The 13,160-nt window shown below is 57.3% G+C and overlaps 1 protein-coding gene across 1 annotated transcript; it reads right to left on the bottom strand.

Annotated features, from left to right (window-relative positions):
* Nucleotides 1-11,316: 11,316 nt before the first annotated feature.
* Nucleotides 11,317-12,831, bottom strand: GSC (goosecoid homeobox; the record flags this gene model as incomplete). Its single annotated transcript, XM_081094245.1, has 3 exons — nt 11,317-11,472; nt 11,769-12,028; nt 12,477-12,831. The coding sequence occupies 3 exons, from the start codon at nt 12,829-12,831 to the stop codon at nt 11,317-11,319; spliced, it is 771 nt and encodes a 256-aa protein (XP_080950371.1).
* Nucleotides 12,832-13,160: the final 329 nt, after the last annotated feature.

The following is a 13,160-nucleotide window of genomic DNA, read 5'->3' on the forward strand; positions in this document are numbered from 1 at the left end:
GGGCAACAAGGAGCTGAAGACGGTGAGTGGGGCTGTCGCTGCCGGGCCCAGGCGGCAGCACACGCAGGGGACGCAGGCCTGACCTCCATCGCCGGTGCCCAGCCCCCCATCTCAGGCCAGACCTGCCCTCCCGCCCCCCGCTCCCGGAAAAGCAGCCTGAGCAGCCCACCTCCCACTGCTGAGCTCAGGGGGCGCTTGGCCGGCCCGCCCCCCGCGCTTCCCCTGGGCCCGCAGAGCTGGGCGGAGAAAGCAGTCAAGTAGCTGCTCTGGGGCTGCTGTGTCCAGAAGAAAGGTCAGTAGCAGGAGGGAGGCCTGGGACAGCTACTCCCAGCCGCCCGCGGCCCCATGACCTTCCAACGCCGGGGCGTCCAGGGGACCCAGCCTCCGGGGGACCCAGCGCGGAGCTCCCTGCCCACCCCTCACTCTGTTCTCCCCAGCCCGAGCGCTGAGGGCCACAGCCCTCCCACGTGTGGTGGGAAAGGAACGCTTGTCCCCAAGGGAGGCGGTGGGACCCATGACAAGCTGCCTGCAAACATCACGCAGGGGCTGCCAAGGGCTGTACAGACACTCACTGTCTTCATTATCAGAACTGACCTGTGTCCCATTCCAGGAGACAAAACAGCTTAAAAATAAATCCATGCCCCTGACTTACTACAGCTCCCCAGGCTCGCCTTCTGCCAGAGGTTGTAAATAGAGCTAAGCCCTTTGTCAAGGGATTACGAGGGCGCGATTCCAGTGCCAAGGAAATCGGTGCAGGGTGGGGGAGGGTGGCGGAGACAGGTACGTGGAGCAGATCTGGTCCCTGGAAGCATTAGACGTGCATGGCCACTGGCAGACACGAAGCTTGACTCATGGTAACTTGGTAGGGGGACATCCGGGGCCTTTATGAGCTCTAGGCGTGTCCGAGAGTCTGTACAAACTGTTAGAACCCCTAAGAGATCAGGCCAAAGTCTTTGAGGCTGGAGGCTATGCAAGAGGGCTGCCTGGAGGAAGTGGTATTTGGAGAATTTGGTCACCAGGAAGAGTAGGCGTTTGGCTCTCACCTGATGCTGAAACATACATGCTGTCATATCCAGGAAGAACAGCTGTACTCCTCGGACAAAGCCAGCTTTGAGTGGAAGACTTCTACACCTCCGCTCAGCCCCTGTGCTGTGTGATCTGAGGATAGCAGCTTGACCTCTCTGATCCTCTTTAAAATGGGAGGAACAGTCCCCGCCATGGCCACACCTTATGGTTTTTGTAGGGACAGGTTCTCTAAGCTGTAAGATGCCACACGCATGCCTCAGCCAGTTCCTGTGAGGAACTTAGAACATGCGGGGGGCGGATAGGGGGTGAAGGGAGTGGGGGGAGAGACTCAATGTGTCAGCTGCCCCAGAACTACAGCATCTGGAAAAATCACTTTGATGAACTCTACTACCAGCCACAAATCACTGTATTTTAAAACCCATTCCAAATTAAAAAAAAAAATCTCTGCGGAAGGCTCCAAGTGAGATGTTCTTCTCTCCTTCTGTAGCAGCAGATGGAGAGGACGCCAAGCACATGCTGCTGAGAGACGGCCCGCGGCCTCGCTGGGCAGGAAGGCCTGTGGCGGACAGTGGGCGGAATGCCGTGTCGGGAGGGCCTGGTCATCTCCGTGCTGTCTTCTGACACCTGGGGGGAGGGAGCCTGCTCTGCAGGTTGACTGGAAAAGAGTGAACTGAGCTCTAGCCGGTTTGGCTCAGTGGATAGAACATTGGCCCGAGGACTGAAGGGTCCCGGGTTCAATTCCCGTCAAGGGCATGTACCTCAGTGGCAGGCTCGATGGGGCTCTTGCGAGAGACAACCAATCAGTGTGTCGCTCTCACATTGATGTTTCTCTCTCTGGCTCTCTAAAAAAAAATCAATGAGAAAATATCCCTGGGTGCGGATTAAATTTTTTTTTTAATTAAAACATATATTTAAAAATATAAAACAAATAAGAAATAAAATAAAACAGTGAGCTGAGCTCTACACAGTGCCCGCCTGCGGATTTCCACCGAGCTCCTGCCCAGACAAACCCCTTACGGGTGGCTCCTCTTCACACCCTGCCCTCCCACCACCAGGCGCTGGCTCAAGTCGGTCCCTCTCCCCACAAGCCCCCCCACCGCCATCACCAGGTGCCTCAAACCACAAGTCTCCAATGACCCACCACCCAAAGCCTAGGACCTCTCCTCTGCCCAACCACAGCATGCCGTGGGGTCCCCCGCCCTGCACCCCAGCACCGGTCACGTGGTATCAGGTCAGCCTAATTGCGTGCCTGAGGACAGCCCCTGCTCCACTCAGCCCGGGGCTGGCACTCTGGGGGTGCCTGGCGAGTGCTGGAGGAACAGAGGGAGCTACCTGGCGCACAGAAAGGCTGGGGTGTGGTGGCCAGGCAGCCTCCTCTCTGGTCTGCTTAAAGGGCCGCCTTGCTGGCCAAATGCTAATCCACAGGCAACTACCACCTCCTCCAGGAAGCCTTCTAGGGTTGCAGCTGTCTTTCCTCTCTGTCTCCCAGTAGATGTCTCATAACTGAGCACTTTCTGACATCCTGTTTTCCATTGTTCAGAGACTGTTTCTTGCACATGCAGACTGCATCGCCAAGAGGGCAGGACAGCAGCTCTCAGGCGTCAGGCGCCATATTGTATCTATCGGGGCTTCCGTATCCAGCCTTACATCCCACCCCCACCCTCATCACAGGGGCCTAAACTGTGCTAGGAACACAGGGGAAGGAAGGAGGCATTAGGCAAATGAGTGTACAGCCTGGCTCCATCCCTTATTAGCAACAGCCTCCATTTCTGGTTTAGGCTCTAAGCTTTAGACCAGGGATCCACAAACTTTTTCTGTGAGAGACCCGATAGTAAATACTTTCAGTTCTGCAGGCCCGACAGTCTCTATTGCAAAGACTCGCCTCCGCCATTGGGAGGGAGGGGGACAGCAATCATAGACAATACTTAAATCAACGAGCACGGCGGTGTTCCAATAAAACTTTATTGACAAACAGGCCAAGGGCCAGTCTGCCACCCCTGCTCTGGAGGATCAGTTAAGACGACATTTAATCCCCTCGCCACACAGACCGTAGACCACATTGTACAAGTGTCCCAACTCATCCCCTTGTGCCCTCTCTCTCCTTAGCAACCTCGGCTTTCCTCTTAGCACGCACACTGTCTGACACTACAGCCTGTCCACTTGGCGGCTGTCCCCCCACAGAACCCAAAACCCCAGGGGGCAGTGGCTGGCTCCCAGCACCTAGCATAGCACCTGGCACAGACTGGGCACCTTAGAATACTTGTGACCTGAATGGAGGTCATTAGTTTTATTACTGTCATTGTTGTGGAAGGTCTTCACACAAATATACTACATGTTGCTGACTATTTTCCTAAAATATGTTTTTATTGATTTTTAGAGAGAGAGGAAAGGAGGATAGAGAGCTAGAAACATCGATGAGAGAGGAACATCATTCATCGACTGGCCACCTCCTGCACGCACCCCCACCGGGAATTGAGCCCGCAACCCCAGCGTGTACCCTGACCTGGTTCCTGCGTCAATGCTTAACCATTGAGCACACCGGTCAGGTGCTGACTATTTTTATTTTTAATTTTTTTATTTATATATTTTATTGATTTTTTTTACAGAGAGGAAGGAGAGAGAGAGAAACATCAATGAGAGAGAAACATCGATCAGCTGCCTCCTGCACACCCCCCACTGTGGATGTGTCCGCAACCAAGGTACATGCCCTTGACCAGAATTGAACCTGGGACCCTTGAGTCTGCAGGCTGACGCTCTATCCACTGAGCCAAGCCGGTTAGGGCCCGACTATTTTTTTTTTTTTTTTAAATGCTTCTTTTTTTTTTTTTTTTTTAAATATATTTTTATTGATTTTTTTTACAGAGAGGAAGGGAGAGAGATAGAGAGTTAGAAACATCGATGAGAGAGAAACATCGATCAGCTGCCTCCTGCACATCTCCCACTGGGAATGTGCCCGCAACCCAGGTACATGCCCTTGACCGGAATCGAACCTGGGACCCTTGAGTCCGCAGGCCGACGCTCTATCCACTGAGCCAAACCGGTTTCGGCTAGGGCCCGACTATTTTTAATGTATTGATATATGTTCCTTGATTAATCATTTGCATTTTCAAAACCCTACATCACTGTCATGCGTTGCAGGAAATGATAATCCTCCCACGCTGGAAATGAGTGGGCAGCTCAAAGGTGACGCTGCCTACGGGCAACCTGCTGTGACTCGAACCCAGACCTCCTGGCTGCCCTTCCTAAGGGAGGTGCTGGGAGCGTGGGAAGAGCACTGGATTTGGAGTCTGAGACTCAACCTTACGTAAACAGACATGTCATGTCACCTTCTGCACAATGGAGACAGCAACACCAACTTCGCCCTGGCCGGGCAGCGCCCTCGGTGAGAGCTTCATCCCAATACGCCACGGCTGCGGGCTCGATCCCCCAGTCAGGGCACATATGAGTCAACCAATGAGGGATAGCTAAGTGGAACAACAAATCGAGGTTTCTCTCTTTTTCTCTCAAATCGATAAATAAAAATAAAATGAAGAGAATGCCCACTTCACAGGGCCCTGGCGGGACTGAATAAGCTACGACAAATAAAGCACTCAGAAGGGGGCCCGACGAGGGCTGGATCTGTCGCCGTGGCTCTTGTTACGTAACAAGATGACAGCAGCCACCTCCACCGGCCTCCCCAGCCTGAGCAGGGACTGGACAAGGGCCTGCTCAGGAAAGTGCTTATGAAACTGTCAATCCCTAAAGTTTTTGATGACACCCTCCAGGCAACGCAGAAACTGTCTCTCCTCTTTAAACAAACAAACAAAACAGACATGCAAACGTCTTCATAAAGACAAAAAGAAACCAGAGCTCCGACCTTCCCAGAGCTGTAACTGCCGGCCAGAAAGGGGTTAAGTGTTCTTCGCTCACATGTGTGTCAGAGCCCAGGCCGCAGAGGCCAGAACTGAAACGGAACCCAGAGCGTCTCCTCTCGCCAAGTACCAGGGCCCGGAGCCTGGGTTTCAGCCCGGCACGTCTGGAGTCTCTTGCAGCAAAAGCAGATGCAAAGGAAAATCAGCGACCCTCCAGCAGGAGGCGCCACCGTGCCCCTGGCATCCTGCCCATGGGGCAGGGGACGGGCTCTGTGGAGGTTCCAGTGTGGCGGGAATCCTGCGTGCTGGGGAAGCGTGTAGGGTTGGGGCGTGGACACACACACACACACAGACAGACACAGACACACACAGAAACACACAGACACAGACACACACACACACAGACACAGACACACACACACAGACACACACACAGACACACACACAGAAGCACACACAGACACACACACAGACACACACACACAGACACAGACAGACACACACACAGACAGACACACAGACACAGACACAGAAGCACACACAGACACACACAGACACACACACACACACACACACACACACACACACCCTTCCGCCCCTGCCCACTTCAGTAGAAAGTGATTCATTTGGTTTCGGATTTAAATATTTATTCCTCCAACACAAAACCACGCTGAGCGCATGCATCCCCCGTGACGGGCCGGCCATCTGGCCCCCGAGGAGCGTCTTCAGATGAAGCCACCAGCTGGGACTCCCTTCCCAGCGGCCTGCGCCTTCCTCCGAGGGGCCTTGCCAAGCGCGTGGGCCTCCCTGCTCTCGGAGGGGCCGGCGTGCTTTTTCTGGTCCCAGACTTAGCACTTTGAGGATTTTCAAAGGAGGATTAACCCGGCTGCATCTGGAAAGAGGCATCTCCTGGCCTCGCCGGGTGATGTCGGTAATTGGTTTGGGAGACGATTAAGGCGGACACTGCTGGTGACTCAGACCCCGCCGGCCAGGCTGTCTCTGCGGGAGCCCCTACCTGCCCACCTCAGGAGGAACGGCCGCCTGGGAGCCCTGCCCTGCGGGGTGTGGCCTGTGGGCGACACGCTGGTGGCCCCCGCAGGCTGCCGGGCGACGTGGGTCTTGTCCTTAAATTCTTTTATTTTTTATTTTTTTTCATATAGTTTGTGGCATTTATTCTTTTTAAATATTATGTGTGATGGTTAATTTTATGTGTTAATTTGGCTATGCTACAGTTCCCAGGTTTGGGGTCAAACACTTCTAGATGTTTCTGTGACGGTATTATTTCTATTTTTTGAATATATTTTTTTTTACTGATTTCAGAGAGGAAGGGAGAGGGAGAGAGAGAAACATCAAGGATGAGAGAGACTCATTGATCAGCTGCGTCCTGCACACCCCCTACTGGGGATCAAGCCCGGGACCCTTCAGTCCACAGGCCAATGCTCTATCCACTGAGCCAACCCGGCTAGGGCAAGGGAGAGGGCTTCTTAAGTTCTCTCTTCACTGACGCTTCCCAGGGCTGGACTCTTGAGAACCAGCGGGGACCGCAGGAATCCAAAAATTACAGCCCCGCTGTACAGGCCTCAGCGCGCCATCATTCACCCTCCTGGTCCCGGGTCCCGGGGGCTCAGAGACAATGGCTTCTTATTTTCCCGGGATCCACCACGCTGCGGCAGGCAGAGGCCTTCCATGTTGCCACACGGCTCCAGCACGGGCCTCCGGGACGCCCCAGGTTCCCCAGCCAGTGGTCCCGGCTGCCAAAACCCTGCCACGATCCGTTCCTCCCAGAAGTTTTGAAAAAAATGTCAAGGTCATTTCACAAAGCTCGGAAGTGGAATCCAAATCCACTCCCAGTTCCCGCCCTCTTCCCTCTAAAGCTGCTTGTCCTAAAGCTCTTCTGGAGAAGACGACCTATTATACCTTATCAGCTGCCCCCTTGTCTTAAGCCTGTGTCCTGTGGTCATGCAAAAACTCCTACACCAACAATTACAAACAAGGTGTGTTCCTGATTTCCTGATTCCAATCTGCTTATGTAGGGCGTTACCCAGCCCATCGGAGGTGTTGCTCCCTGTCAGCCACTGCTGGGTGCTGCCTCCCAGCCTCTCCCAGCCTCGGCCCCAGCCCACTTCACAGGCGAGGAAGGGCTCTTCCCGGGTCCCTCGGCGAGCACTGGACCTCCCTGGATGGAGGCTCGGACCTGTGTGGGTTAAGGGCCAGCCGCCCAGCTGCCCACTCACCCCATCGCCCCCCTCCTCCGGCTGGAATTCCACCTTCATGAAGGTGAACAGATGCATTTGCCTTCCTTCATTTCCCTTAAGGAGATGACCCGATTGGGTGTGCAATGAACAAAAGGAAACTGAATTTGGGGCCCTACCATAGGGACCTAAAGAGCTTCGGGTGGGGGTCTGGGTGCCTAAACTGCTTTACTTGAGTCACTTAAAACCTCATCGGATTCAGGAAATGAGCTCCCTGTACCCCACTACCTCCCACCCCGTCTCCCCCACACGCAAGGAGGAATCTGCAGCCTCGCTCTCACACGCAGCCATTAGAACAGCATCCTTCACGCAGGCTCAGGACACTGACTCCTCGGCCAAACGCTGGTGAAAGGCCACTTGATTAAGGAACGGTCGCTGAGAGGTGCTCTCCAGGGGTGTGGGTGGCAGAGCAGCGTTTCCCAGCGCCCCCACCCCATGCACAGCCCGGTGCTAAGAGCAGAAAGGGCGCTCCCTCCACCGAGCTCGTTCCCAATCACAGGACCCGCTCTTCCCCCCACACTGCACGCTGTTACTTGGCCCAAGTGACCTGGCACCCGGAAGCGGCTCCCCCATACCTTGCCTGCACCCGCAGGTCTGTGGGAGGCCTGCTCAGGCTTGGGGGCTCAGGGCCCGCTCAGTCCTCCACTAGGTGCCAAGGGCCAGGCGTTTAGTCAGAGCCTCCACTCCCATCTGAACAAGGGTCTGGCCTCCGCCTCCAGAGGGCCTGGGGCCTCTGGGGAAGCCTCTGCCGTGGTAAGTACTAGACTGAAGTTAGGGGTTCTAATAGACCTATTATACCTTATCAGCTGCTCCCCTGTCTTAAGCGAGTGTCCTGTGGTCATGCAAAAACTCCTACACCAACAATTACAAACAAGGTGTGTTGTCCCTGCTCTTTGCACTTAGTGGCAGATTAATTCCCGTGGCCCCAGGGGCAGCGGCAGGCACTTGTGCGTCACGTGCTGTGGAGCTGGTGTCCGCAGCTGTGTGGCCACCAGGAAGAGCAGCGGCCCCGTGAGGCGCCTGGCTCAAGGGCATCGCAAGAGCCTGTTTCGTACAGACGGCAGTTCTCATTTTGGCCCCGCGTGCTAACGTGATGCCTCGGTTTGCTGCACTGTGAAATGGGGAGAATGCCTTCAGTTCCAGGGGAGGTGTGCAGAGCGGAGGCCACTCAGGCAGTCTCCTGGCTTACGCCTGGCCCGTGTGAACACACACGCACACCACTCCCCAGCACCCTGACCCCAACTCCCCGTCACGAGGCCCAGACCCTGCCCGTGAGGTCGCGTGTCTCCTGCTCCGTGACACCACCCAGCCTCCCCGACTCCCACCGCGGGCTGAGACAGCAGACTGAGCCCCAGCTGCCCGGGGCCTGCAGGAGAAAGAGGGGGGACAGAACCTGCTCCGCCCTCGGTCCCCTCTCCCTGTCACTTGCCATGGACCCCTCTCCAGACTAGACAAACGCATACATTTTAGAATACAAGATCCCCTCATAGAGGAAGTGTGAGAGCGCGTTCTGGGCAAAGAGACACAGAGGCGTTTATAGAGTCCTGAAGATGTCAAATCTCTTAGGGTGGGATACTGCCGCCACTGCTGCCCTGTTAGAATGTTCTAGAACAGTGGTCGGCAAACCGCGGCTCGAGAGCCACATGCAGTTCTTTGGCCCCTTGAGTGTGGCTCTTCCACAAAATACCACGTGCGGGGGCGCACGTACAGTGCAATTGAAACTTTGTGGCCCATGCGCAGAAGTCGGTTTTCGGCCTGGGCGAGTCTATTTTGAAGAAGTGGCATTAGAAGAAGTGGGGGTACATTTGCTGAGGTCGACCCCTCAGATTGAGGACGTTTTTAGCAAAGGCCAGCTTAGGAGTACCCTAATTAAGTTAATAACAATGTATCTACCTATATCGTTTAAGTTAAAAAAATTTGGCTCTCAAAAGAAATTTCAGTCTTTGTACTGTTGCTATTTGGCTCTGCTGACGAATGAGTTTGCCGACCACTGGGCTAGAATAATGGAGTGCCTACGGAGGGGAAGCCAGGGCTCATCCTGGATCGCCTGCAGGCTCACCCCTCTGCAGGGGGGTGGGGTCAGCACCCAGGAGCAGCAATGGGGAGCAGAGTGCCCAGCAGGCGAGGTCCCCTCGCCCTGGAAGTCAGGCAGGCCAACGGCACAAGGTTCATCTGAAGGTAAGGAATCGGCTTCGCTGAGCAGTGCTCCAGCCCTGGTCTCGGGGGGAACATGTCCGATGGTGGCATAAGACTTAGGTGGGCGACGATGGCGCCCTCTCTGTTTCTTACGAACTGAATGTTGTTCAAATGTTTAACCTTTCTGAACCTTAATTTCCTCACCCGTAAAAATGGTGAAGACACTCCCCGCCCCCAGAGCTCTCAAAAAGGAAAATGAGATCGTGTACACAGATCCTGACGTGCTGGCCTGAGACAATAAAAACCGTTACTTATTTTTTAAAAAGTAGCCACGGTGGAGGCTCCATCACAGCGTCTGTGATGCCCACAACGGAGCAGCAGACCCGACCACTGCGCCAGGCTCACGGACATGGAAAGCAAAGTGCAGGGTTGGGGCCAAGTCATGGGCCCAAGGTCACCAAGGATGGAGTCTGGGTGTGAATGCAGCGCCCTTGCCCCCTCGGTGGGTCTGGGAGTAAGTGCCTCCTTATTAAAGAGGCATGGCTGGGAGGCACTGCATATTTCACAAGTGTCACCTCATCTACTCCAGAAGCACCTTTTAAACATATAAGAAGCTGTGAAAAAAATACTGCTTCTTGTAAAAAGCTGTTACCTTGCGCGGACTGAGTTCCACAGCCGCACGCACAGCCTTCCCCCGAGGGTGCTTACACCAAATGCGGCGCAGCCCGGGGCAGGAAACGCCGCTCACATATTCCTGCTTCGGGCGGACACCTCCGCGGAGCTGCGGAGCTCAGTCTAAGCCTCCTCGTCCATGCAATGGATTTAATGCAACACCCATAACGTTCAAGCACTCGAAGCCACTTCGGCGGACCCCTGACCTCCTCTCGGCCTGCCCCTGGTCTGGGAAATCACAGGGAAGGCTTGCTCTTACCTCGCTCCTTATCCCAAGCGCTCACCCGCCCCATTCAGGCCTTCGCAGGGGAGGACCAGCGCACCAGGCTCTCTCCGGCACTCCCGTGGCCCCAGTTGGCGCAGAGAAGAGACAGCTTGGGGAGAAAGCAGGAGGCGCCTGTGCTCCCACCTCGCACCGCCTGGGCAGCCAGGGCGCTCTTAGGCCCGTTGGCCGCCTGATCCCCAGAACTAAGCGCTCAGGGAGAAGCCCTAAGGGCCCAGCGCGGTCTCCACTGCGCCCCAGGGCACGCAGCCCGGCCACCGGCAGGAGCCAGGCCAGCAGGGCTGTGGGGCAGAAAAGGTTGCCCTGGAGGAGGCGGGCAGCAGCAGCGCCCATGAAAGGCCAGGAAAGCAGAGGGAGCAAGGGCTCGCCTATGCCTGACCTCACCTGCGAACCCTTAGCCTCAGGTGCGGGGAATTCGCAGGAGCAGGGCCTGCTGAGGGTCCCGGCCTCCCCCAGCTCCCCTGCGGATGGATTCTGCTTCCCGAGAAAGCTTCCTGCCTGCGACGGTCTCCCCAAGAGCCTGGGGAAAGGGGAACCTGAGGCTGCCCCTCTCGGGGCAATACTATACCCCGCCCCCCAACAGACCCCAGCGCTCCCCACCCTTCCCAGAGACCTAGAAGCCAAGTGTACTTTCAAACCAGAACGCCCGCCCGCCCTGGGGCGGATTCTAGCCACAGTTTCTTTTTCTTCTGGACACGTCAGAGCTGCCCCATTTTCCTTCCAAAGCTGGGCTACATCGATTTGTTTCCCGGGCCTCGGCCCGGGGTCCTGGGGAGGCACGAAAAACAGCCTGTGGCCCATCTACACGGCCGTCACTTTATTGGGTTGTCACCTTTAACTTAACTATAAATACTACAGCGGACGCGAGCAAGACGCAGGTGGCTTCGGCTTCGGCCCGGACTGTGGGGCTGCGAGCCGCCGCTGCCCGACCCGGCGCCGGCCGCCCGGCCCTCCCGGCTCTGTACACTATTTACAGCTCCTCCGTCCTCGTTCCTCGCCCGACCCCTCCTGCAAGGCAGCGTGTGTGCAACAAAGTGGCATCGTCTGTCTGTGCAAGTCCTTCCCGTGAGGCAAGCGCCAGGCCGGCCTGCGGCCGTCAGCTGTCCGAGTCCAAATCGCTTTTACCTTCCTCTTCCCTCTTCTCCGGCGACGCCTTGGAAGACGGCTTGGTCCACTTCTCGGCGTTTTCCGACTCCTCCGACGAGGACCGCTTCTGCCGCCTCCACTTGGCCCGGCGGTTTTTAAACCAGACCTGATGCATATGGAGGACAAAACAACAGTTACCAGCAAAGGCGCGCTCGCTCCCCCAGAGCCGGGGCACCCGGGACCGGAGAGCGCCCGCGACAACAAAAAGAAAGGAGATCCGCTCCCTCCGCCGCATTTCCCGTCAACTTCCCGGGCCTGAAGGGCCCTCCGCAGCCTCCCGGCCACCCCGCCGCGATACGGGGTATTGCTTGGTGTGGAGAGGCCCGCGGAGCGCGGACGAGCCCGGCTGGGGCCCGAGGATCCGGGAAGGGCCTGGCAGCGCAGCGCAGGGCCCGCGCCTACCTCCACCTTCTCCTCGCGGAGGTGCACCTTCCGGGCCAGCTGCTCGCGCGTGCCCACGTCCGGGTACTTGGTCTCCTGGAAGAGGTGCTCCAGCGCTTCCAGCTGCTCGTCCGTGAAGATGGTGCGGTGCCGCCGCTTCCGCCGGCAGTGCAGCTGGTTGAGGAGCTGCAGCTCGGAGCGCGACAGCGTGCCCACGTTCATGTAGGGCAGCATCTGGTGCGGCACCGGGGACACCAGCACCGAGCCGGGGCCCTCGTAGCCTGCGAAGGAGCGGGGCGCACGGTCAGCGGCTTCCCGGCCCGGCGCGCCCGCCGCCCGCCGCCCGCCGCCCGCCGCCACCACTCCAACGTTCATGAAACTCCTCTACAAGGCAGTGCTGGGAAGTGGAGGTGCGTGGAAATCGAGGGTCCACCCACACTCCCAAAGCCAGCCAGGGAACCCTACAAGCCTGAGTCTCCTACACAGACAGTTCCCGCCAACCCCCCATCAAGTTCGTAGCAAGTGTCAAACCCCTGCCCCGATCGGCAAAAACAGAAAATAAAATAAAAAAAAAAAATAAATAAAATAGAATAAAATAAAATAAATAAAATAAAATAAGGGGGGAGGGGGGTCCAGGTTTGCAAGAGGAGGAAAGTTAGTGCAAAGTGGGAAAAGCTGGCGCCACCGCCCGCCCACGCCCCAGGCGGAGGCCCGAGCGCGCGACCCTACCTGGGGGCGTCGGGACGCAGGAGCACTGCTGGGCGCCCAGCGGCGGCACGGCCCCGCAGCAGGCCGGGCCCACGGGCGCCGCCTGCACGTGCAGCTGCCCGTAGAAGTAGTTGTTGTAGCCCAGGCGGGAGCCGCCGACCGCCGCCGGGAGGCCTGCGCCGCCGGGGGCCACGGGGCGCGGGTAGAAGGCGCCATAGTCCGAGGAGGCGGCGCTGCCGGCGCCGTAGAGCGAGTCCCCGTGCAGGGCCGGGAAGACGACGGGCGCGGCGGTGCTGGGAGCGACCGGCAGCACCGAGTCCTTGCAGCGCGGCCGAGCGGCCAGGATGTTGTCGATGCTGAACATGCTGGCGGGCATCCCCGAGCCCCGTGCCGGGACCGGGGGGCGGAGGGGGCGCGCGGAGGAAAAGAGCCTCCAAGTGGGGGGGTCCACGCTCCTCCGAAGCCGGACCAAACCGAAAGAGAGCGCCGGAGAGTGCGCGGCCCCGCTCCCCTCCCCGCCCCCTGCGTCCGCGCTCCCTCCTCCCGCCCTCCCCTCGCCGCTGCGCTCGCCGAACTCAACCCGCGGGTAGGACGGAGTTTAGCCCAGCTGAACCTCTTGTTGGTTTTATACCGAGTCGACGTCATCCTGGATTTAGTTCCTGGTAATATGCAGATGACAAACAGACCAGATTCGGCCCTTGCCGT

This window comes from Myotis nattereri, assembly GCF_964212035.1.
Source record: "Myotis nattereri genome assembly, chromosome: 1".
NCBI lineage: Eukaryota > Metazoa > Chordata > Mammalia > Chiroptera > Vespertilionidae > Myotis > Myotis nattereri.